This window comes from Scyliorhinus canicula, chromosome 15 (assembly GCF_902713615.1).
Source record: "Scyliorhinus canicula chromosome 15, sScyCan1.1, whole genome shotgun sequence".
NCBI lineage: Eukaryota > Metazoa > Chordata > Chondrichthyes > Carcharhiniformes > Scyliorhinidae > Scyliorhinus > Scyliorhinus canicula.
Window position 1 is genome coordinate 58292021 of NC_052160.1, and position 25601 is coordinate 58317621.

General features: G+C 47.4%; 1 protein-coding gene across 2 annotated transcripts in view; it reads right to left on the reverse strand.

The window, feature by feature from the left end:
• Positions 1-18761: 18761 nt before the first annotated feature.
• Positions 18762-25601, reverse strand: part of LOC119978427 (actin-related protein 2/3 complex subunit 1B-A-like) — a 46623-nt gene continuing 39783 nt past the window's right edge. For both annotated transcript variants that reach the window (XM_038820058.1, XM_038820059.1), the window contains exons 9-10: positions 20489-20579; positions 18762-19244 (exon numbers count right to left, since the gene is read on the reverse strand). In XM_038820058.1, the coding sequence (XP_038675986.1) occupies positions 19206-19244; positions 20489-20579 (130 nt within the window). In that variant the 3' untranslated portion in view covers positions 18762-19205. The remainder of the gene's footprint in view (positions 19245-20488; positions 20580-25601) is intronic.

Below are 25601 nucleotides of genomic sequence, written 5' to 3' on the forward strand. Positions count from 1 at the left end.
TAGCGCATGAACCGATGTCCTAGGGGGGGTGTTTTCTAGAGCTGTTGGGGAGGGTTTAAACTAATGTGGCAGGGGGATGGGAACCAATGCTGGAAGTTGGAAGGTAGTAAAACAGGGACAGAAACAAAAGGAAGTAAGGGGAAAAGTGCAAGGCAGAGAAGACATAGTCAGAAATCCATAAGGGCGACAGTACAAGGTACAGTGACTGAGGGGAGCACAGTGAATAGGCCCAGTAATAACAAAAGGAATAAAACTGGAGATGTTAAGATTCAAAACAGAGGTAAAAAAACCAACATAAGTGTACTTTACCTGAATGCTCGTAGTATTCGGAATAAAGTAAATGAGTTGGTGGCACAAATCATCATGAAGGACTATGATTTAGTGGCCATTACTGAAACATGGTTAAAGGATGGTCACGACTGGGAGTTAAATATCCGAGGGTATCAAACTATTTGGAAGAACAGAGTGGATGGTAAGGGAGGTGGTGTTGCTCTGTTATTTAAGGATGACATCCGGGCAATAGTAAGGGATGACATCGGTGCTATGGAGGATAAGGTTGAATCCATTTGGGTGGAAATTAGGAATAGTAAGGCGAAAAAGTCATTGATAGGAGTAGTCTATCGGCCACCAAATAGTAACGAGATGGTGGGGCAGGCAATAAACAAAGAAATAACTGATGCATGTAGAAATGGTACAGCAGTTATCATGGGGGATTTTAATCTACATGTCGATTGGTTTAACCAGGTCGGTCAAGGCAACCGTGAGGAGGAGTTTATAGAATGTATCCGCGATAGTTTCCTAGAACAGTATGTAATGGAACCTACGAGGGAACAAGCGGTCCTAGATCTTGTCCTGTGTAATGAGACAGGATTGATTCATGATCTCATAGTTAGGGATCCTCTCGGAAGGAGCGATCACAATATGGTGGAATTTAAAATACAGATGGAGGGTGAGAAAGTAAAATCAAATACTAGTGTTTTGTGTTTAAACAAAGGAGATTACAAGGGGATGAGAGAAGAACTAGCTAAGGTAGACTGGGAGCTAAGACTTTATGGTGGAACAGTTGAGGAACAGTGGAGAACCTTCCAAGTGATTTTTCACAGTGCTCAGCAAAGGTTTATAACAACAAAAAGGAAGGACGGAAGAAAGAGGGAAAATCGACCGTGGATATCTAAGGAAATAAGGGAGAGTATCAAATTGAAGGAAAAAGCATATAAAGTGGCAAAGATTGCTGGGAGATTAGAGGACTGGGAAATCTTTAGGGGGCAACAGAAAGCTACTAAAAAAGCTATAAAGAAGAGTAAGATAGAGTATGAGAGTAAACTTGCTCAGAATATAAAAACAGATAGTAAAAGTTTCTACAAATATATAAGACAAAAAAGAGTGGCTTAGGTAAATATTGGTCCTTTAGAGGATGAGAAGGGAGTTTTAATAATGGGAAATGAGGAAATGGCTGAGGAACTGAACAGGTCTTTTGGGTCGGTCTTCACAGTGGAAGACACAAATAACATGCCAGTGACTGATAGAAATGAGGCTATGACAGGTGAGGACCTTGAGACGATTGTTATCACTAAGGAGGGAGTGATGGGCAAGCTAATGGGGCTAAAGGTAGACAAGTCTCCTGGCCCTGATGGAATGCATCCCAGAGTGCTAAAAGAGATGGCTAGGGAAATTGCAGATGCACTAGTGATAATTTACCGAAATTCACTAGACTCTGGGGTGGTCCCGGTGGATTGGAAATTAGCAAACGTGACGCCACTGTTTAAAAAAGGAGGTAGGCAGAAAGCAGGAAATTATAGGCCAGTGAGTTTAACTTCGGTAATAGGGAAGATGCTGGAATCTATCATCAAGGAAGAAATTGCGAGGCATCTGGATAGAAATTGTCCCATTGGGCAGACGCAGCATGGGTTCGTAAAAGGCAGGTCGTGCCTAACTAATTTAGTGGAATTTTTTGAGGACATTACCAGTGCAGTAGATAACGGGGAGCCGATGGATGTGGTATATCTGGATTTCCAGAAAGCCTTTGACAAGGTGCCACACAAAAGGTTGCTGCATAAGATAAAGATGCATGGCATTAAGGGTAAAGTAGTAGCATGGATAGAGGATTGGTTAATTAATAGAAAGCAAAGAGTTGGGATAAATGGGTGTTTCTCTGGTTGGCAATCAGTAGCTAGTGGTGTCCCTCAGGGATCCGTGTTGGGCCCACAATTGTTCACAATTTACATTGATGATTTGGAGTTGGGGACCAAGGGCAATGTGTCCAAGTTTGCAGATCACACTAAGATGAGTGGTAAAGCGAAAAGTGCAGAGGATACTGGAAGTCTGCAGAGGGATTTGGATAGGTTAAGTGAATGGGCTCGGGTCTGGCAGATGGAATACAATGTTGACAAATGTGAGGTTATCCATTTTGGTAGGAATAACAGCAAACGGGATTATTATTTAAACGATAAAATATTAAAGCATGCCGCTGTTCAGAGAGACTTGGGTGTGCTAGTGCATGAGTCACAGAAGGTTGGTTTACAAGTGCAACAGGTGATTAAGAAGGCAAATGGAATTTTGTCCTTCATTGCTAGAGGGATGGAGTTTAAGACTAGGGAGGTTATGTTGCAATTGTATAAGGTGTTAGTGCGGCCACACCTGGAGTATTGTGTTCAGTTTTGGTCTCCTTACTTGAGAAAGGACGTACTGGCGCTGGAGGGTGTGCAGAGGAGATTCACTAGGTTAATCCCAGAGCTGAAGGGGTTGGATTATGAGGAGAGGTTGAGTAGACTGGGACTGTACTCGTTGGAATTTAGAAGGATGAGGGGGGATCTTATAGAAACATTTAAAATTATGAAGGGAATAGATAGGATAGATGCGGGCAGGTTGTTTCCACTGGCGGGTGACAGCAGAACTAGGGGGCATAGCCTCAAAATAAGGGGAAGTAGATTTAGAACTGAGTTTAGGAGGAACTTCTTCACCCAAAGGGTTGTGAATCTATGGAATTCCTTGCCCAGTGAAGCAGTTGAGGCTCCTTCATTACATGTTTTTAAGGTAAAGATAGATAGTTTTTTGAAGAATAAAGGGATTAAGGGTTATGGTGTTCGGGCCGGAAAGTGGAGCTGAGTCCACAAAAGATCAGCCATGATCTCATTGAATGGCGGAGCAGGCTCGAGGGGCCAGATGGCCTACTCCTGCTCCTAGTTCTTATGAAGAGGATGAATTCACTCCCCTCAAAGCCTCCCATAACCCAGCCTCCATTTCCCTTCCCAGCTCCTCCTCCCACTTCCGTTCAACTTCTACCGGGGTTCTCTCCCTTAACTCCTTATAAGTTTCCTGCACTCTACCCGTGCCAACTCTTGTTTTCAACACCACCTTGTCCTGCCGCCCCGGGGGCAGCAGGTCGGGAAAATCAGATCGGGAATCACCTGCTTCCTAAAGTGATCCCGTACCAGTAAGCACCGGAACCCATTCCCGCTGGGTAGCTCTTACTCCTCTTCCGATTCCTCTAGACTCGAAAAGCTGCCCCCCACAAATAGGTCCCCAAACCCATTTGATCCCTGCCTGCCACCACCCCCGGAATCCTGCACCCCCCCCGGTGCAAATCTATGATTCCCAAAAATCGGTACCCAGCCGAGGCACCCTCCAACCTCAGATGCTGCCGTCACCACTACCACCGGGCTCATGGAGTATCTGGCTGGCGAGAATGGCAGAGGCACCGTCAACAGTGCCTTTACAACTTAGCTTGTGCCTTTACAAGAGGCTGCCTCCATCCGCCGCACACGGACCCCGCCCCCACTACCCACTTCTTAATCATGGCTATTTGCGCTGCCCAGTAAGTTCATTTTGTTTGGCAAAGCCAGTCTGTGCGTCCCCGTTCAGCAGCACCAATTTAAACGCCCAGCCTCCTCTCCTGCTCCCTTGCCTGGATCGGAAAAACCTCACTCTTCCCCATGTTTAACTTGTATCTAGAAAACCGGCCAAATTCTTCCAAAATGTTCATGATTTCCCCCAATTTATCCCAGTGGGTCTGATATGTAAAACAGCAGATTGTCTGCATGTAGCGAGACCCTATGTTCCACCCACCCGCCACAATATCCCTTTCCAACTCCTTGACGCTCTAAGCGCCATTGCCAGCAGCAAGGCAAAAAGCAACGGGGAGAGGTGAGCATCCCTGCTTTGTCCCACGATGTAATCCGAAATACCGTGAACTCACTTGTACACTGGCTATCGGCGCCTGATATAACAGCCGGACCCAACCCACAAACCCCTGCCCGAATCCGAACGGTCCCAGTGCTTCCCACAGATTCCCATTCTACCTAAAAAAGCCTTCTCCGCATCCATAGTGACCACCACCTCCACATTGTGTCCATCCGAGGGCATCATTATCATATTCAATAAGCTCGCCGACAGATGCCTCCCCTTTTCAAACCCTGTTTGGTCCTTCCATGTCACCACTAGACACAGTGGTGATCTTTGCCAACAGCTTGGCATCCACATTTAGTAACAATATTGGGTGGTAGGATCCACACTTTCGGGTCCTTATCCTTCTTCAAAATTAAGGATATCGAAGCCTGCGATAACATAGGGGAAAGGTGCCCCTTCTCCCTTGCCTCATTGTATGCCCTTACCAGCAGGGCCCCCAGATCCCCCAACAACTTTTTATGAAATTCTACCGGGAACCCATCAGGGCCCGTGCCTTCCCTGCCTGCAACGTCCCTGTACCCTCTCACCTCGACCAGTCTAATGGGTGCCCCCAGCCCCTCTACAAGATCCTCCTCCACCTTGGGGAACTCCAACCCATTCAGAAATCGTGGCATTCCCTCTCCCTCGGCCGGGGGCGCCGATTCATATAACCTCTTATAAAATTCCTCAAAAGCCCCATTAATCCCCAACGGGTCCAAAACCACCCTTTCCCCTCCAATCCTTCACCTTCACCTTTCTGATCCCCCACGCTGCCTCCTGCTTCCTGAGTTATTGGGCCAGCATCCTACTTGCCTTCTCCCCATATTCGTACACTGCCCCCCTGTCCCTCCATAACTACGCCACTGCATTTCCCGTAGACACCAACCCGAACTCCATCTGGAGCTTCTGCTGTTCCTTCAACAAATCTGCCTCCGAGTATCTCCAATCTACCCGCAGGATCTCATCCACCAGCCTTGCCATCTCTGTTAGCTCCATCCCATCCCTATGTGCCCGGATTGATATAAACTTCCCCCTACCACTGCCTTAAGCGCCTCCCATAACGTAGCGGCCGGGACCTCACCCATGACATTCAGCTCCACATACCCCCGAATGGCGGCACTCATCCGCTCACACATGATCTCATTTGTCAGCAACCTCACTTCTAATCTCCACTGCGGACACTGCCCCCCCCCCCCCCCCCCCAAACCCGATCCACCCAATGTGGCAAGTGATCCGAGACCACAATCGCCGAATCACCCGGGTCCACCACCCCTGCCGGCAGAGTCTTATCCACCACAAAGTAATCGACCCACGAGTACATCCTGTGCATATGGGAGAAGTACGATAATTCCTTCGCCCTCGGCCTCCCAAACCTCCAGGGGTCAATCTCCCCATGCGCTCCATGAACCCCTTCAGTTCCTTCTCCACAGCCAACACCCTCCCCGACTCGACCGGTCCATTCTCGGCTTGATAACTGTATTTAACTTTCCCCCCGCCCCCCACATAATCAGCCAGTATGAGTCTAGGTCTGGAATCTTCCCTAACATCCGCCTCATGAATTCGACACCGGCCCAATTTGGGGCACAAATGTTCACCAGGACCACTGGCATCCCCTCCAATTTCCACTCACCATCACCAACCTCCCTTCCTGAGTCTGCTACTATATTCCCCACCTCAAACACTACCCACTGTATTTATCAGCATCGCCACCTCTCACGTCTTCATATCCAATCCTGAGTGAAAGACTTGCCCTCCCCACCCTTTCCTTAGCCTAGTCGGTCCCCGACCTTCAAATGCTTATCCTGTACAAATGCCACATCCACCTTTTTAAACTCCTCGGGTGGTCAAACACGCGTGACTGTTTGTTTGACTGGCCCATTCGGCCCTCTCACATTCCATGTGACCAGCCTGGTTGGCGAGCACCCGGCCCCCCTCTCCTTCCGATCAACCATAGCCCTTCTTGGGACAGACCCCCGCCACGTCACGCGACCCTCCAGGCCCTGCCTCAGGTGTCCACTGTCACCAACTCCCTCATTGCACATCAGCAGTCCCCCCCTAAACAAAACAACAATCTCACCCCCCTCTAAAACTGTGACCACCTGCTCAACCCCCCCCCCCCCCCCCCCAAACTCTCTCATGAATTAGCTAGCCTGGCAGCCCCGCCCATGGCACCGAGCATCTTTCTCCACCCCCCACTCACACACTTCCATAGTGCAAACAACAATAATAATGAGAAAAAAGGTGCACTCACCCTCCACGATCCTCCACCATCCCACCAACCCACAAAATAGATAAATGGTCCCTGAGGAAAGAGAGGTTCTCCCCTAACCATCACCCAAAAAGAAACCAAGCAATACAACAAAAAAGGCAGAGAAAACGAACATCTCCTCACACTTGCTGCAAAGTTCAATGTCCTCCCTCTCCTGCCAGTTCATGGTCTCTCAAGAAATACATTGCCTCCTCTGGTGTTCCAAAATAATGCTCACTGCCGTTTTGAGGACACCTAGACGCGGGCCGGCTACGGCACCCTGAACTTCACCCCCTTCTTTAAAGAGGGCAGCCTTGACATGGTTGAATCCAGCTCTCAGCCATTTAAGCACCCTCCCAGGTACATCTCCTCATCTGCCTGGCCTTTTCTAAGAACCGGTGTAGCCTCAACATCATCGCCCTCAGTGGCACATTCGCCTGCGGCTTCCTCATCAGCGACCTATGCTCCCGATCAGCCTCAAGGGGCCAGTTGAAGGCCGCCTCCCCCATTCGCTGCTCCATCATTTTGGCTATATAAGAGCCTGCGTCTGCTCCCTCAATGCCCTCTGCAATCCCCACTATTCTCAAATTTTGACTCTGGGAGCAGTTCTCCAAATCCTCCACTTTCTCCTTGAGCCGCTTCTAGGTCTCCCTCAACATCCCAATTTCAGCCGCCAATGAGGTAAACTGCTCCTCGTGCTCCCCCACCCCCTCCCCTACCTTCTGGATCGCCTGGCTCTGGGGCTCCAGCCTCAGCTTCACACGGTCGATCCCCACTCACAGCGCGTCTACCACCTTCTCTCGGGTCCCCCTGAGCCTCACTCCTCTGCTGACTGAACTTTTAGTTCAGAAAGTCCACCAACTGCTCCGTCGACCATTGGGCTGGTAGGGCCGACCTCTTGCTCTCCGCCATCTTCCCCTGAGTCACAAGAAGAGTTTCTAGCTTCTGCAACTCCTTTCTTCGAAACCCACTTCTGGTCCACTAATCCATCCACCAACCTCACCAGTGGAGTATAGCTTTCCTCTACTACCACCTCTACACCTTTTCCCTCCCCCCTTCTGAGTGATCCTGGTTGTTGGGGTGGGTTTATTGATGCTGTGAGGAGGTGGGCTGAGTCCTCTCCCAGGACCCTCCCAACCCCCCCACCCCCCTCCACTTTGCGGAGGTGCTTTGATTCCCCCGACCCCCTACCCTGGAACAGGGTTTTCCCCTTTCGACTGGGTTCTGGCTTCTTAACCTCGGGCCTCTTCTGTTACGGGTATCAGTGTAATTCCTTCTTAGCTCCGGAGTTCTTTGGCATCATGGTGATGCAGTAGTTAGCACTGGCGCCGAGGACCCAGGTTCGATGCCGATCCCGGGTCACTATCCGTGTGAAGTTTGCACATTCTCCTCGTGTCTGGGTGGGTCTCACCCCCACAATCCAAAGATGTGCAAGGTAGGTGGATTGGATGTTAAATTGCCCCATTAATTGAGAAAAAATAATAATAATTTGGTCCTCTAAATTTATATTTTTTAAAAAGTAACTCTGGGGTTTTCAGGCTTTTTTTCCTCTGTAGCTATGGGAATGATGTAACTCTGCTGTTGACTGTATCCTGCTATGGTGTGGATGGATCTTGTATCCGGGGAGTGAACGCGTTGGGAGATATTATCCCCGATTCATCCAGTCTCTGCTTGCAATGACTCCTGTTAAGTGCGGTACCTGTTTTGCATTGATACTTTAGGCCTTTCCCCCTTTTTCTTTTGTTTGATAATTGTTAAAACTTGAAAACTTCAATCAAATACATTTCTTAAAATGGGGTCAAGATGGAGAACGGTGACAGTCTAAAGCTGTTGAACTCAATGTGAGGTCTTGAGGGCTGTACCTTGCCTAATTGGAACAGGAGGGTTGCATTGGGCTTCACTGGAGCATTGCAGGAGGCCAAGGGCTGACATTTGGGAATGAGCAAGATGTTGAATTGAATTTAAAATAACAGGAAGATTGGGGTTATGCTTGGGGACGGAGTGAGTCCCCTGGGTTCCCTCATGCTGGAAATGGCAGATGCTCAACAACTTTAGACTGCGACCTATCTCCTTCACCTTGAACTTTTTTTAATGCAAAACATTTGTCCCATTGCAGATCTCCCCCCCCCCCCCTTACTCTGTCTCGTGACTGACAGATCTTTGTTGCTCTTGACTGGGAGATTGTGTTTTGAAGGAAACATCAGTATAAAGGGGAATTGTTAGTAGAATTCTCAAAATAGCGCTTGGGGCGGAGACTGCTGTTTGCCATGTTAGCATGTTGCAGGCCAGTGGGTCGAAAGCTCCAGATTGAAGAATCACTCAATCGTGGTAGAGATGATATAAAAAATGGTAATACAGACAAATGCTTTCACCGGAGGAACAAATTCCATAATTGCACAGAATTCAGTCATTCAGCTAAGTAGTGCTAGAAGCCAGTGAATGCTGAGAATTGAGACTGAAGGAATAATACTCGTGTTCGCTTCCATTGCTAGCGATACAATTGCAGTGGCAGCAATGAACTAATATTGATACAGTAGGTTTGTTTTTTTCCCTTGACAACCCCACACAACAGGCTGTATGAACGCCCATTATATCTTCTTCAGAATTTTGGGTGTTGCTATCACCTGGAATACAGCTGTTCACAGAAAGAAAACAAACAGGGCTCAATAACAGAGGAAAAAACTCTAAAGCAGGGTTTTGCAAAGTGCAGGTTGCGGCCTGCAGGTGTATGTCGTGAGGGTCACGGCATTTTCATGGTGTTCCTGATCATGGAAGAAACGCCCAATGGCTACTAACAGCATTTTTATTGAGAATGGGCAGCCATTGCCACCTTTCAAATAAGGGAATGAGGCTCTGTGCAGTCTTCTGGCTAGCAGTGAGCAGGTCATGCACCCTGCACATATACTTGACATCAAGCGCCTTGCATGTACATGCTTTTGGTGCTAAATCAGATGATTCTAGCTGCTAGCAATCAAGGCAAGAAGACTGTGAAGATGAATGGTTTTCTTACAAGTAAGAGACAGCCAGGGTCACAAATATCCAGTGTGCCTACTGGAGAGAGCTGTCAGGGGAATCTACACAGACCAACAGTGCTAGTGTTAGCTCTGTACAGAGCTCCAGGACCTCTGTTTAACAGCCTACAAAGAAGAAACATCACTCTGGAACAAAGCAGTATAAAGATGATTTCTGAGGTATGGTTTTGTCAATTGTGCCAATGCAAATAAGCTCACAAAGCCCATATGTGCTATATGCAGAATGTGCAAACTCCACACGGACAGTGACCGGGATCGAAGACGGGTCGTCGTCACTGAGGCAACAGTGCTAACTGTGCCACCATGCAGCCGTCATTCTCACTAAGATGAAGAAGGTACAAAGGAACTGGCTGAACTCTGCACCTGATATACACAATGCCCTCTCCTCCTGTTAACCTGATTTGACTGAGTTTGTGAGGATCTTGCATTAAAGGTAAGCAAATGTGGCATGATTCACAAAGGTCTGCCGCTTGGCAAAAGTGGGTCCCTGGAAAGTTTTTTTTAAAAAACAGTTCTAAAGTGATTGAGGAACAGCAAGAATACCAGACATTAGAAATTCCCCAGCTCTACTAAAATCATGATACTTCACTGCATCTTCTGTTGTTTCATACAAGAGTAGTTCACACTAGTGCTTTTCCTGATGACCATAACTCATTAAGAGTGTAGTGTGCATCTGAAAATATTTTTTGACTCTTTAAAATTCTTTTTTACAAGTGTTATGTTAATTTTGACATACTTCCTAAAAACCTAAATTAACACAAAAATACAGGATGGTTAGTGCGTGGTAATTTTAGAAAGACATAGCTATCAAAGCAGGCACATAGAAAAGATGTCACACAGGTGATATAAAATCAAAATGCTAAAAATATTCAGCAGATCAGCTGAGGACGGAGAAACAGAGTTTACATTTCAGGTCAATGACCTTTCATCAAAACTGGAACACAAAGGCTATTAACTTAAAGTTAACTGTTACTCTACCTCAGGGCTTGACAGTCTTTTGGCTGTGATGTTGAACAGGCCCCATTTGTCTGCCCAGGCCTGCCCATTATTCCTACCGTCTCTTTGCACTTGGCCAACATCCCAACCAGGTCAATAGTTTGTCTTCAATTCCTTGAATTTCAACTTTGGCTAACGGTCTCTTATGAGAAATTTTGCTGAAAGCCTTCTAGAAATCCAAATAAAGAACAGCCACAGACGTTTCCATGGCCCTATTTTGAAGAGGTGCAGGGGAATCATCCCTAATGTCTTGGTATCCGTCAGTCAACATCACAAAAACAGATCATCTGATCATTTATCACTTTTGTTTGTGAGAGTTTGCTGTGCACTTATTGGCTGCCACATTTCCTACATTAACAAGGACTATGCTTCATTGGGTGTAAAACTCAGACATCCAGTGATCATGAAAAAAGCTCTATAAATTATCTAACTTTTTTCCATAGCTGTTGTCCAACAGGAGTATTTTCCATTTTTACTTCAGATTTTTTTAGCATTCACAGTATTTTACTTTCAGTATAAACTGGTACTTTGGCATATTGATAGGTCTAGACAACAATGATGGGTCTTTTTGAATGACTTGTCAATTAGAAACTAGTTGATGCCTCACTCCCAATACCGTGGTATGAATCTGATTGAATTTTTGAAAAGGTAACCAAAGTAGTGGATGGAAATGTCTATAGCAGTTCCTTATTTGGATTTCTAGAAGGTTTTCAGTGAAATCTCATAAGAGACCGGAGGCTACAACTCAAGAATTGAAGGCATGTTATTTTTTTTAAAATAATTTTTATTGAAAATTTTTTGCAAAATTATATAACAACAAACAGTAAAAAACAACAATAAAACAGCATAATAAGCATAACACCCCCAAGACCGTAACAACGCATATATCGAGCCCCCCCCAAACCCGGTAAACAAGAGAACTTGAAAATAAATAAAATAAAATAAACATAGTCAACTTCCCCCTCCCTCCCTTCCCCCCCCTCCCTCCCTTTCCCCCCCCTCCCTCCCTTTCCCCCCCCCCCCCCCCAGGTTGCTGCTGCTGCTGACCTAGTTCCCTATCGTTATAGAACATAGAACGATACAGCGCAGTACAGGCCCTTCGGCCCTCGATGTTGCACCGACATGGAAAAAAACTAAAGCCATCTAACCTACACTATGCCCTTATCATCCATATGCTTATCCAATAAACTTTTAAATGCCCTCAATGTTGGCGAGTTCACTACTGTTGCAGGTAGGGCATTCCACGGCCTCACCACTCTTTGCGTAAAAAACCCCACCTCTGACCTCTGTCCTATATCTATTACCCCTCAATTTAAGGCTATGTCCCCTTGTGCTAGCCACCCCCATCCGCGGGAGAAGGCTCTCGCTGTCCACCCTATCTAACCCTCTGATCATTTTGTATGCCTCTATTAAGTCACCTCTTAACCTTCTTCTCTCAAACGAAAACAACCTCGAGTCCATCAGCCTTTCCTCATAAGATTTTCCCTCCATACCAGGCAACATCCTGGTAAATCTCCTCTGCACCCGTTCCAAAGCTTCCACGTCCTTCCTATAATGAGGCGACCAGAACTGTACGCAATACTCCAAATGTGGCCGTACTAGAGTTTTGTACAACTGCAACATGACCTCATGGCTCCGGAACTCAATCCCTCTACCAATAAAGGCCAACACACCATAGGCCTTCTTCACAACCCTATCAACCTGGGTGGCAACTTTCAGGGATCGATGTACATGGACACCGAGATCCCTCTGCTCATCCACACTACCAAGAATTTTACCATTAGCCAAATATTCCGCATTCCTGTTATTCTTTCCAAAGTGAATCACCTCACACTTCTCCACATTAAACTCCATTTGCCACCTCTCAGCCCAGCTCTGCAGCTTATCTATGTCCCTCTGTAACCTGCAACATCCTTCCGCACTGTCTACAACTCCACCGACTTTAGTGTCGTCTACAAATTTACTCACCCATCCTTCTGCGCCCTCCTCTAGGTCATTTATAAAAATGACAAACAGCAACGGCCCCAGAACAGATCCTTGTGGTATGCCACTCGTAACTGAACTCCATTCTGAACATTTCCCATCAACTACCACTCTCTGTCTTCTTTCAACTAGCCAATTTCTGATCCACATCTCTAAATCACCCTCAATCCCCAGCCTCCGTATTTTCTGCAATAGCCGACCGTAGGGAACCTTATCAAATGCTTTACTGAAATCCATATACACCACATCAACTGCTCTACCCTCGTCTACCTGTTCAGTCACCTTCTCAAAGAACTCGATAAGGTTTGTGAGGCATGACCTACCCTTCACAAAACCATGCTGACTATCCCTAATCATATTATTCCTATCTAGATGATTATAAATCGTATCTTTTATAATCCTCTCCAAGACCTTACCCACCACAGACGTTAGGCTCACCGGCCTATAGTTACCGGGGTTATCTCTACTCCCCTTCTTGAACAAAGGGACCACATGTGCTATCCTCCAGTCCTCTGGCACTATTCCTGTAGCCAATGATGACCTAAAAATCAAAGCCAAAGGCTCAGCAATCTCTTCCTTGGCTTCCCAGAGAATCCTAGGATAAATCCCATCCGGCCCCGGGGACTTATCTATTTTCACCTTGTCCAGAATTGCCAACACTTCTTCCCTACGCACCTCAATGCCATCTATTCTAATAGCCTGGGTCTCAGCATTCTCCTCCACAATATTATCTTTTTCTTGAGTGAATACTGACGAAAAGTATTCATTTAGTATCTCGCTTATCTCCTCAGCCTCCACACACAACTTCCCACCACTGTCCTTGACTGGCCCTACTCTTACTCTAGTCATTCTTTTATTCCTGACATACCTATAGAAAGCTTTTGGGTTTTCCTTGATCCTACCTGCCAAAGACTTCTCATGTCCCCTCCTTGCTCGTCTCAGCTCTCTCTTTAGATGCTTCCTTGTAACTATCAAGCGCCCCAACTGAAACTTCATGCCTCATCTTCACATAGGCCTCCTTCTTCCTCTTAACAAGAGATTCCACTTCTTTGGTAAACCACGGTTCCCTCGCTTGACCCCTTCCTCCCTGCCTGACTGGTACGTACTTATCAAGAACATGCAATAGCTGTTCCTTGAACAAACTCCACATATCCAGTGTGCCCAACCCTTGCAGCCTAATTCTCCAACCAACACATCCTAAGTCATGTCTAATGGCATCATAATTGCCCTTCCCCCAGCTATAACTCTTGCCCTGCGGGGTATACTTATCCCTTTCCATCACTAACGTAAAGGTCACCGAATTGTGGTCACTGTTTCCAAAGTGCTCACCTACCTCCAGATCTAACACCTGGCCTGGTTCATTACCCAAAACCAAATCCAATGTGGCCTCGCCTCTTGTTGGCCTGTCAACATATTGTGTCAGAAAACCCTCCTGCACACATTGTACAAAGAACGACCCATCTAATGTACTCGAACTATATCTTTTCCAGTCAATATTTGGAAAGTTAAAGTCTCCCATAACAACTACCCTGTTACTTTCGCTCTTTTCCAGAATCATCTTCGCCATCCTTTCCTCTACATCCCTAGAACTATTAGGTGGCCTATAGAAAACTCCCAACAGGGTGACCTCTGGGGCAGCACGGTGGCCTAGTGGTTAGCACAACCGCCTCACGGCGCTGAGGTCCCAGGTTCGATCCCGGCTCTGGGTCACTGTCCGTGTGGAGTTTGCACATTCTCCCCGTGTCTGCGTGGGTTTCGCTCCCACAACCCAAAAATGTGCAGAGTAGGTGGATTGGCCACGCTAAATTGCCCCCTAATTGGAAAAAATAATTGGGTAATCTAAATTTTAAAAAAAACAAAAAACAGGGTGACCTCTCCTTTCCTGTTTCTAACCTCAGCCCATACTACCTCAGAAGAAGAGTCCCCATCTAGCATCCTTTCCGCCACCGTAATACTGTCCTTGACTAGCAGCGCCACACCTCCCCCTCTTTTGCCCACTTCTCTGAGCTTACTAAAACACCTAAACCCCGGAACCTGCAACAACCATTCCTGTCCCTGCTCTATCCATGTCTCTGAAATGGCCACAACGTCGAAGTCCCAGGTACCAACCCATGCTGCCAGTTCCCCTACCTTATTTCGTATACTCCTGGCATTGAAGTAGACACACTTCAAACCACCTACCTGAACACTGGCACCCTCCTGCGAAGTCAAATCTGTGCTCCTGACCTCTATACTCTCAATCTCCCGTACCCAAAAACTACAATCCAGGTTCCCATGCCCCTGCTGAATTAGTTTAAACCCCCCCAAAAGCACTAACAAATCTCCCCCCCCCCAGGATATTGGTGCCCCTCAGGTTCAGATGTAGACCATCCCGTCTATAGAGGTCCCACCTTCCCCAGAAAGAGCCCCAGTTATCCAGAAATCTGAATCCCTCCCGCCTGCACCATCCCTGTAGCCACGTGTTTAATTGCTCTCTCTCCCTAGTCCTCATCTCCCTATCACGTGGCACGGGCAACAACCCAGAGATAACAACTCTGTTTGTTCTCGCTCTGAGCTTCCATCCTAGCTCCCTAAAGGCCTGCCTGACATCCTTGTCCCCTTTCCTACCTATGTCGTTAGTGCCAATGTGGACTACAACTTGGGGCTGCTCCCCCTCCCCCTTAAGGACCCGGAAAACACGATCCGAGACATCACTTACCCTTGCACCTGGGAGGCAACATACCAAACCTGGGAGGCAACATACCAAACGTGAGTCTCTCTCGCTCCCACAAAATCTCCTATCTGTGCCCCTGACTATTGAGTCCCCAATTACTAATGTTCTACTCCTTTGCCCCCTTCCCTTCTGAGCAACAGGGACAGACTCCGTGCCAGGGGCCCGTACCCCATGGCTTACCCCTGATAAGTCCCCCCGCCCACAAGTATCCAAAACGGTATACTTGTTACTCAGGGGAACGACCGCAGGGGGTCCCTGCACTGACTGCTTCTTCCCAGTCCCTCTTACAGTTACCCATCTATCTCCAGTCTTTGGTGTAACTACTTCCCTGAAGCTCCTATCTATGACCCCCTCTGCCTCCCGAATGATCCGAAGTTCAGCCAGATCGTTGAGCCAGAAAGTCGAGGAAAGGCTGCCACCGCCTAAAGAACCCTTGTACCGATCCCCTCAGGGTGAATTTGACCTTCTCCAGAATAAAACACGCCATGTCATTGATCCAGGTCTCCACGCTTGGGGGTCTCGCATCCTTCCACTGTAGCAAGATCCTCCGCCGGGCTACTAGGGACGCAAAGGCCAAAACACCGGCCTCTCTCGCCTCCTGCACTCCCGGTTCCACCGCAACCCCAAAGCTTGCGAGTCCCCAGCTTGGCTTGACCCTGGATCCTACCACCCTCAACACCGTCCTTGCCACCCCCTTCCAGAACTCCTCCAGTGCCGGACATGCCCAGAACATATGGGCATGGTTCGCTGGACTCCCCGAACACCTGACACACCTGTCTTCGCACCCAAAGAACCTACTCATCCCAGACCCGGACATGTGGGCCCGGTGCAGCACCTTGAATTGGATGAGGCTAAGCCGCGCACATGAGGAGGAAGAGTTAACTCTCTCCAGGGCATCTGCCCATGTCCCATCCTCGATCTGCTCCCCCAGCTCCCACTCCCACTTAGCCGTTAGCTCCTCTACTGACGCCTCCTCCACCTCCTGCATTACCTTGTAGATATATCAGGTAACCCTGAATGGAAAACCTGCCCCACCCACCCCTTCCTCAGACGAACCTGGTCCGCCACCTTCAGGTGGGTCTCCTGGAGCATAGCCACGTCAGCCTTCAGCCCCTTCAAATGAGAAAATACCCTAGCCCGCTTAACCGGCCCATTCAGCCCCCTCACGTTCCAGGTGGTCAGCCGGATCAGAGGGCACCCTGCCCCCCCCTCCCCCGCCGACTAGCCATAGCCCACCTTCCCCACGAGGACCACGGCCTCCTCCTCCCGATCAGCGGCCTGCTGCTGCAACACCTGAATGGCTGCTCCCTGGGTTGTCTGGGTCTCAAAAAGCGTGCTGGTAGTCGCCTTCAGGGAGTCCAGCAACTCAGCCTTCAGCTCCGCAAAACAGCGCAGGAGAGCAGCTTGCTGCTCCTGGGCCCACTGCCTCCAATCCTCGGGTGCTCTGCCGGCCGCCATTTTGTCCTCCTTACCCCGCTTTTTCTGGGGAGCTGCTGCCGCCTTTTTCTTTGCCCCACTCCAGGTGCGCACCATAAATTCCGGGGAATATTCCTCCAAGCACCTTCCCCCACCTGGAATCGTCAAAACAGCGCCGTTTGGGGCCCTAAAACGGGCCCGAAAGCCCTTTGATAGCGGGAGCTGCCGAACGTGCAGATTAGCTCCACCTCACTGCAACCGGCGAAGGCATATTATTGACCTGGTTAGGACATTGGCCGAATACGAGACGACAGTAGGAATAATGGGCAGGTACTCTCACTGGCAGAATACAACAAGTGGTGTCTCACAAGGTTTGGTGTTGGGTCACTTTACCATATTAATTAACTTAGCAAATCTGTGCATGTGGCTTTCTATCCTATCATTTGAAGGACTTAAAGATGGGCGGTGCTTTAAGCAACAGAAGGAAGCTTAAAATTAAGATCAATTGATTAAGTGAATTAGTAAATCTGTGGTAAATAGATTTCAACATAGGCAAATGGTGTAGAAGCTACAGCTACACAATGCACGTGAAGTACTGACTGAGCAGTTTAGCACCTCGCCTTGGAGAGAGAACAGGATAGATTTACTAGAATATACCAGGTCTCCCAGAGATGAGCTACAGAGACTGAACAAACTACGGTGGCATTCTCTAGAACATAGAAGTTGATGATATTAAGGAGTAAATTGGGTGAAACTATTGCTGCTGTTGGGAGAAGTCCAGATTTAGGAGGGAATGCTCTTAAAAACTGGAGCCAGAACTTTCAGGAATGTAATTAGGAAACACTTCCTCACAAAAGATGGTAGAAATTAGGAACTCTCTCCTGCAAATTGCAATTGATGCTTGATCAATTAATTTTAAAATGGATAGCTGAAGATATTATTAAATTAATTCAAAGATTAGCCAGGCTCTCATTAAATGGAAGAACAACAGGCTTGGGGACGACCATTCTCAGGTTGCTGTAGAGTGCTGTTATGTCCATTCAGTTCCTGCCCCCACCAGAAGGCGGCAGCAGACAATGGATAATCTCAGATCAATTTACTGTCGTGGATAAAGACAGAAGTCGTGAACAAGCATAAAAATCACCTGTGTCTGGAAACAAAACAATGAAACTTGGTAAGACAGATAAAGAGGAGCAGGATCGCCCATAAAAAACAAGACCAAATGTGAGTGGGCTGGGAGAACAGTACGCATGAATAGAGGGAGATAATGGTCTTAATAGAACATAGAGTGCAGAAGGAGGACATTCAGCCCACTTAAGCCCTCACTTCCACCCTATCCCCGTAACCCAATAACCCCTCCGAACCTTTTTGGTCACCAAGGGCAATTTATCATGGCCAATCCACCTAACCTGCACGTCTTTGGACTGTGGGAGGAAACCGGAGTGCCCGGAGGAAACCCACGCAGACACGGGGAGAACGTGCAGACTCGGCACAGACAGTGACCCAGCGGGGAATCGAGCCAGGGACCCTGGCGCTGTGAAGCCACAGTGCTATCCACTTGTGCTACCATGCTGCCCATCTGTAAATAATTTGCAAAGCTGGAGCTAATGGATTGAATAGAATCATGGGAGCACAGAAGGTCACAATTCGATCCATCAAACTGTGCCAGCACTTTGAAAGAGCTATTCAATTTGCCTCGCTTTTCTGGTCGTGCTGCAAACCACCTTTTCAAGTATATATCTAATTCGACGTTTGAAAGTTACTATTGAATTTCCCTTTCACCTTTCACCTACATAACTATTCTGCTTTTAAAAATAAAATCTTCCTTTCATCACCTGTTCTACCAATTATCTTCAATCTCTGGCCCCTTGGCTACCTACCAGCGGGAGTAATGTCTCCTTATTTACTCAGCAAAACCCTTCATAATTTCAAACACCTGCATTTAATTTCCCTTTCAGCACCTCTGCAGTAGATTGTGACTGAACAAGAACAATTAGTTTCCACCAGAAAGCATCATGACAATGTGTGTAAACCAGCCTGCAGCAACAGAAGATGCTGAAATAAAATCCCTCCAGGCCAGGCTAACGATGGGATACCAGACGCTCGTCTGTTCCCACCACAGGTAATACGGTATTTTGCTCATCGCCCAATTCAATGGAGGATTTGTTTATCCTCAAATGCAACAAGAAACAAAATAGGAAAACGAACGTGCTTGATTAACTCATTTTATTGTTGCAAGAATTTTAATACAGATTTCATCTTATGACCAGCAAAGACAGCCTGAAAATAATTAAACAGCGCAGATTCTTGCTCAGTTTTCATTTTTCAGTAAAAGAAAAATCTAATTGACAAACCCCTGAGGATAGCAACTGGGACTTGCCCAAGGCACCATATGCAGCATTCAAAAGTAGAGCACAAAGTCTTTGCAAAGCAATTCACTGAATTTGAGACTCCTGTACCTTTAAGAGTACCAGGCAATACTATAGAATATTGTTAGGTACTTGGAGTATGATAAAGGGTGATACCCATTTCAACTTTTTTTTTTAGCCTTATCAAAATTGGTCAAAATTATGTTGCGTTAAGCGAGGTGTGTGAGAAAGATTGGCAGGACAATTTAAGGACTTAAAGATTTCAAAGAGATTACTCCAGTGCTTCAGACAATCTTCAAACCTTTCAAATCAGCCTCCAGAGTCTGAAAAAAAAAATAATGAAACAGCTTAGTGGGGTTTTAAAAAGTATAGAGACCGTCAATGCAACTTTTTAAAATAAATATGTTTTTGTGCTGTTTTGTAACAGGCGAGGGGCACAAAGATCCCCAATTTTGACTCCCAGCGCCAGCAATGAGCAGACTCAGACTGAGTCGATCAAAGGCCAGATACCAAACAATGCTTCTACCGTTCCATTTTAAAAGCATTAGGAAAACAAATCTCAACTTCGAAGAACAGAAGGATGTTTTCAATTTCCCAAACTGGCCTCCAGCCTTGTGGTCTTTACATTTTTCCAGCTCGTGCCAAAATGGAAGTAGCTTTGGGCCGTGCACCCAGTTCCAATAGTAATTTAACACCAGGTGCCTGCAGTCCATAAAGCTGACACGGAGGAGAGATGTTTGCTACTTGAAGATGAAAGGGACCCACTGCACCACCTGGTGGCCAGATGGTTGAAGTCAGCATTGTGGATTTATTTTTAAGGTGGCGGAACGCTGGTTAGCACTGCGGCCTCACATTGCCAGGGACTCGGGATCAATTCAGGCCTCGGGTGGCTGTCTGAGTGGAGTTTGCACTTTCTCCCCGTATCTGCATGGATTTCTTCCAGTTTCCTCCCACAGTCCCAAGATGTGCAGGTTAGGTAGATTGGCCATAATAAAATGGCCCCTGAGCAGATTAGGTGGGGCCTGGGTGCTCTTTCAGAGGATTGGTCAGACTGGATGGGCCAAATGTCCTCCTGCACTATAGGGATTCTATGATTCTAAGGTTGTGTAGCAGGAGTGGTATTTGGAAAGCATGAGATTATCGGGGCCAGCTAAACCTGACATGTGAACAGTGATTGAACCACAACAAACAGTTTTATTAAATTCCTGTAAATTATGTCATCGCCAGCAGCAACAGCCTGCATGTTAGAACAGGCCACCAAACTATAGAATATATTTTCCCCTTCTTATTTTCTTCGCCCTACTTTCATGTATGTTCCTTTCTAGCTGGATATACTGGCTCCATAATCTTCCATTTTACAGACCAGGCGGGGTCTGTAAGGTAAGTAGTAGCAGGTCTCCAAGTCTTTCCTTGGATGGGGTCATGGATTGATCCTCCTGATCTTCTTGGCCCACACCAGACAGCACATTAATGCATCACATTCAGTGAATCTAAAGGTTGTTCCTGAACCTGATGAGGTGACATCTGGTTGAGGCGCTGGGGGAAAAGAGGTCAGCATAACTTTTACCTTAATATCCCAGATTGCCATTCCACCATCCATACCAGTGGTGCAAAACTTCGAACAATTCTTCTTTCCACCCTCGAGAACGGAGATTTGGCTGTAATGAAAATGAAGAGTTAAGGACAATGTTTTGACTTTCCTATTATAAATCTAGAAATACTGGGGATGGCACAGTGGTTAGCACTGCTGTCTCACAGCACCAAGGACCAGGGTTCAATACCAGCTCCGGGTCACTGTCCGTTTGTAGTTTGCACATTCTCCCTGTGTCTGCATAGGTCTCACCCCCATAACCCAAAGATATGCAGGGTGGGTGGATTGACCACACTAAATTGTCCCTTAATTGGGAAAAAAATAATTGGGTACTCTAAATTTATTTTTAAAATATAGAGGTCTGGCGGGAGGTTTTGTTCATTGTGACACCCTGTAACTTTCTACATTTTTCACAGGCGTTTGGATTTAGTATAAAAGCAATGGGACAGCATGCTGTTAACTGTACCAGAGTTATAGCAAATCATTTGTCTCCACTGAAGCACACTGGTAGATGGTGGTGACCTTGCTGCCAAATAGTAAAGGAACTGCTTCTGGAGCTGAGTTGTTGGGGAGAGGTATGAAAGGGAGAATCGCTACAGTGCAGAAGGAGGCCATTCGGCCTATTGAGTCTGCACTGACCCTCTGAAAGAGCACCCTACCTAGGCCAACTCCCCCACCCTACCCCCGTAACCCTGCACATCCGTGGACGCTAAGTGGCAATCTATCATGGCCAATCGAGAAAACCTACACCTCTTTAGCATCAAAGAGAGGCCAGACAGTCTGATCTGGTTTCTGGTCTGACAGTGGGCTCAAGCCTCCAGCAACGGTTAGGTCTGCCCACTCACCCAACAGTAAAATAAAACAGGAGCAGGATTGGGGGCTTTAAGACTGTGGGCCCAACTTGAAAGAATTGTGTCATAGATCATGCAGTGTTATGTAAAATTTTGGTTAGTCTGCACTAACCATTAAATAGAAATCCATAAACACAGCCAGTTAGCAATATGCCTCAATTTTGTTATATTAAATATTATAATTAATATTTTAAAAATCCCTGTTTCAGAATTTGTACTAAAATGCTCTGAAATTTAGCACCTCAAACATCAGTTGGCTTCTTAGGTGGCAAACTGCTCTTGTAATTCCCTCAGTGTGGCGATGTGATTAACTTGAAGGGTGTTTGACCTGGTTCAAGGAAGCTAGTTCAGAGATGGGCAAATAGCACATTATATGGAGTCAAGGTGATGGATACTATAACATATCACACAACTGAGGGCCTTAGGAATAGGTCATTCAGTCTCTGGAACCTGTTCCTCATGGCTGCTCTATATTGCAATCTCATTTTCCCCTCCCACTTCCATTTATTCTCTATCCATGCCAAATCGATTGTCTCCAATTCTATGTTGTTCAGTTTTGCTAACTATCACTTGTGTGCAACCTTAGCCAATGCCAAGTCCAGAAAGCGAATATCTATAGAAACCCTTATCTACCACATTGGTGACTTCCTTAAAAATCTGAATGAGGTTAGTTTGATATGATTTCTCATTTAACAAGTCAGTGTTAACCCCCTCTGATCAGTTCATATTTGTCCACGTTCTCAGTCACTCTGCCATAAGGCCATAGAAAATAAATCATTCAATAGGAACATGGCTGGTCAGACATTCCTCACATCCACTTTCCTACCCTTTCCCTGTGACGCTTGATCCCCATACAGATCAAGATTCTATCCATCTCAGCCTTAATTATACACAACGACTCCGCCCTGGCAAAGACTCACAACTCTCTTGAGGGTTCCTCCTAATCACAGTCTGAAATTAGCACCCCCTTTATTCTGAGACTTTGCCCTCTGGTGCTGGACTCTCTTGGGGGAAAACATCCTCCCAGCATTTACCCTGTCAAGAGCATCCTATATGTTTCAATGAGATCGCCTCTCATTCCTCTAAATTCCCTGAATAACTTTTTTATTGCATTTCACAGACAATGAATGGAGTGCACTCACTTTGGTTAAATAATCAAAACAACTAAGGAAGGGTAGGATGGTCCTTCACCGTTCAATGTACTACACACAACAGAGATGTTAGCAAAAGCTCAGAGGACAGATTAGAAGCTTGTCCACTGGGGAATGGTTTATAGGTAAAGGAGGAGATCAAAGTGGCGGATAAAGCATCAGAAACTTGGGCAAAAATAAACTCAACAAAATAATTGAATCAATGGAAAATGAGAATTTTAGACATTACATAATGGACTGCCTAGCTTGTTCTCAAGCCAGTTTCTGTGGGTGTGGTACATTAAGTCACCCAGAACACTCAGTCATAGGCACAGAACACTGAATCCATTACATGAAAATAAATTAACTTTAAACCAAGCTGGATGAGAAAAGAATATAATCCAGGCAACTTGAAGTTGTGAACTGATACTTCCTGATTGTGTTCAATATCTCCCAACATAACAGATTTTCCGAGGTCTCGATCTGGCTCATCCAAGATATGGTCAGGGGTCCGGATACAGCTTCCAAAGCCCCTCTATACCCGGCTAAATACAGCTCGCAAAGCCCTCTCTCCAGCTGGATAAAGCTACCAAAGCCCCTCTACCCACCTGGATACAGCTCACAAAGCCCCTCTACCCAGCCGGATACAGCTCCCAAAGCCCCTTTACCCACCTGGATACAGCTCACAAAGCCCCTCTACCCAGCCGGATACAGCTCCCAAAGCCCCTCTACCCGGTCGGATACAGCTCCCAAAGCCCCTACCCAGCGGGATACAGCTCACAAAGCCCCTCTACCCAGCCGGATACAGCTCCCAAAGCCCCTCTACCCGGTCGGATACAGCTCCCAAAGCCCCTCTACCCACCTGGATACAGCTCCCAAAGCCCCTCTACCCACCTGGATACAGCTCCCAAAGCCCCTCTACCCACCTGGATACAGCTCCCAAAGCCCCTCTACCCAGCCGGATACAGCTCCCAAAGCCCCTCTACCCAGCCGGATACAGCTCCCAAAGCCCCTCTACCCGACTGGATACAGCTCCCAAAGCCCCTCTACCCAGCCGGATACAGCTCCCAAAGCCCCTCTACCCAGCCGGATACAGCTCCCAAAGCCCCTCTACCCAGCCGGATACAGCTCCCAAAGCCCCTCTACCCGGTTGGATACAGCTCCCAAAGCCCCTCTACCCGGTCGGATACAGCTCCCAAAGCCCCTCTACCCGACTGGATACAGCTCCCAAAGCCCCTCTACCCAGCCGGATACAGCTCCCAAAGCCCCTCTACCCGGCTGGATACAGCTCCCAAAGCCCCTCTACCCAGCCGGATACAGCTCCCAAAGCCCCTCTACCCACCTGGATACAGCTCCCAAAGCCCCTTTACCCACCTGGATACAGCTCACAAAGCCCCTACCCAGCCGGATACAGCTCCCAAAGCCCCTCTACCCAGCCGGATACAGCTCCCAAAGCCCCTCTACCCGGCCGGATACAGCTCCCAAAGCCCCTCTACCCGGCCGGATACAGCTCCCAAAGCCCCTCTACCCGGCCGGATACAGCTCACAAAGCCCTCGACCCACCTGGATACAGCTCCCAAAGCCCCTACCCAGCCGGATACAGCTCATAAAGCCCCTTTACCCGGCCGGATACAGCTCCCAAAGCCCCTCTACCCGGCCGGATACAGCTCCCAAAGCCCCTCTACCCAGCCAGATACAGCTCCCAAAGCCCCTCTACCCGGCCGGGTCCAGCTCCCAAAGCCCCTCTACCCGGCCGGATACATCTCCCAAAGCCCCTCTACCCGGCCGGGTCCAGCTCCCAAAGCCCCTCTACCCGGCCGGATACAGCTCCCAAAGCCCCTCTACCCGGCCGGATACAGCTCCCAAAGCCCCTCTACCCGGCCGGATACAGCTCCCAAAGCCCCTCTATCCACCCGGATACAGCTCCCAAAGCCCCTCTACCCAGCCGGGTCCAGCTCCCAAAGCCCCTCTACCCGGCCGGGTCCAGCTCCCAAAGCCCCTCTACCCAGCCGGGTCCAGCTCCCAAAGCCCCTCTACCCAGCCGGATACAGCTCCCAAAGCCCCTCTATTCGGCTTCTGGAGGCAGTTTTCAAAATTCCTGATACCCAGCCAAGTTCCAATGCAAGTTTCTGCTTGGCGCTGCAACTCCAATCAGAGGCTGTTTCTCTCCCTATCAGTAAGGGTGATTAATGAGCGTATCAGGGAGTTCAATTTCTGATTGGTAGAGCAGCACGGCGTGTTGAAGGCTAGTCGGTGAGAGAAGCGATGGAATGCTGGGGCTGCATCCTTGGGGGAGCCCAAACTCGAGCCCAGGCTCGACCTGGGGGTTGGGTTGCGATGCGAAAGTTGAGGCAAGTCGAATCTGGCCCGAGGCCATTGAACGTTTGTCACTTTGGTGGGACCAGGGAGGTGACGGTGACTGAGTGGGTTCCTGGGAGGGAGTGTATGCCACGCAGACAGCCTGTTTACTCACTTACTCTCACCATGACGCACACTCACTCCCACCCACATTCACTGATCCTCCAACATTCTCGTCATATTTATTGCATACTTTTTTTTTAAACTTGAAGTTTATTGCTTTACATTGGTTCAGCAATTTTTTCTTTCCTCAAAACCTCAACATTTTTCTGAAATTTGTTTAGTGGCCCCTTGAGTGAGAAAAATATGCAAATGTACCCCCACCCCGAGTGAAGAAGTTGGACAAGCCTAGTCTAGATTATCTCCTAAAGCGAACATTTGATCTTTTTTATATGCTCTACTCTACATAGATAGCTATTTTTGTGGAACTAGATTTACCACTTTCGAGGCACATGCAAGTCCTACCTACCGAAGTTAATGTTTGACCTCATTAATGGACTGAATGGCTTCCTTTTGTAGTGTAAACAACTCATTCGAAATTGAATGTTCAGGATTAAGAATTCGAACTCGAGTCGCCCCCTTTTCATTGTATTGGATTCATCCCTCCATTTTTCTCCCCGTCATGGTCATAAGCCTCACGCCTAGGGTCAGTTTTAGGCTGACTGCTCTTTTCAATGTGTAAAAATGGATTGCATGCGGTCATGGATAAAATTTGCAAATGTTACAAAACTTGCCCAATATTGGTAGATA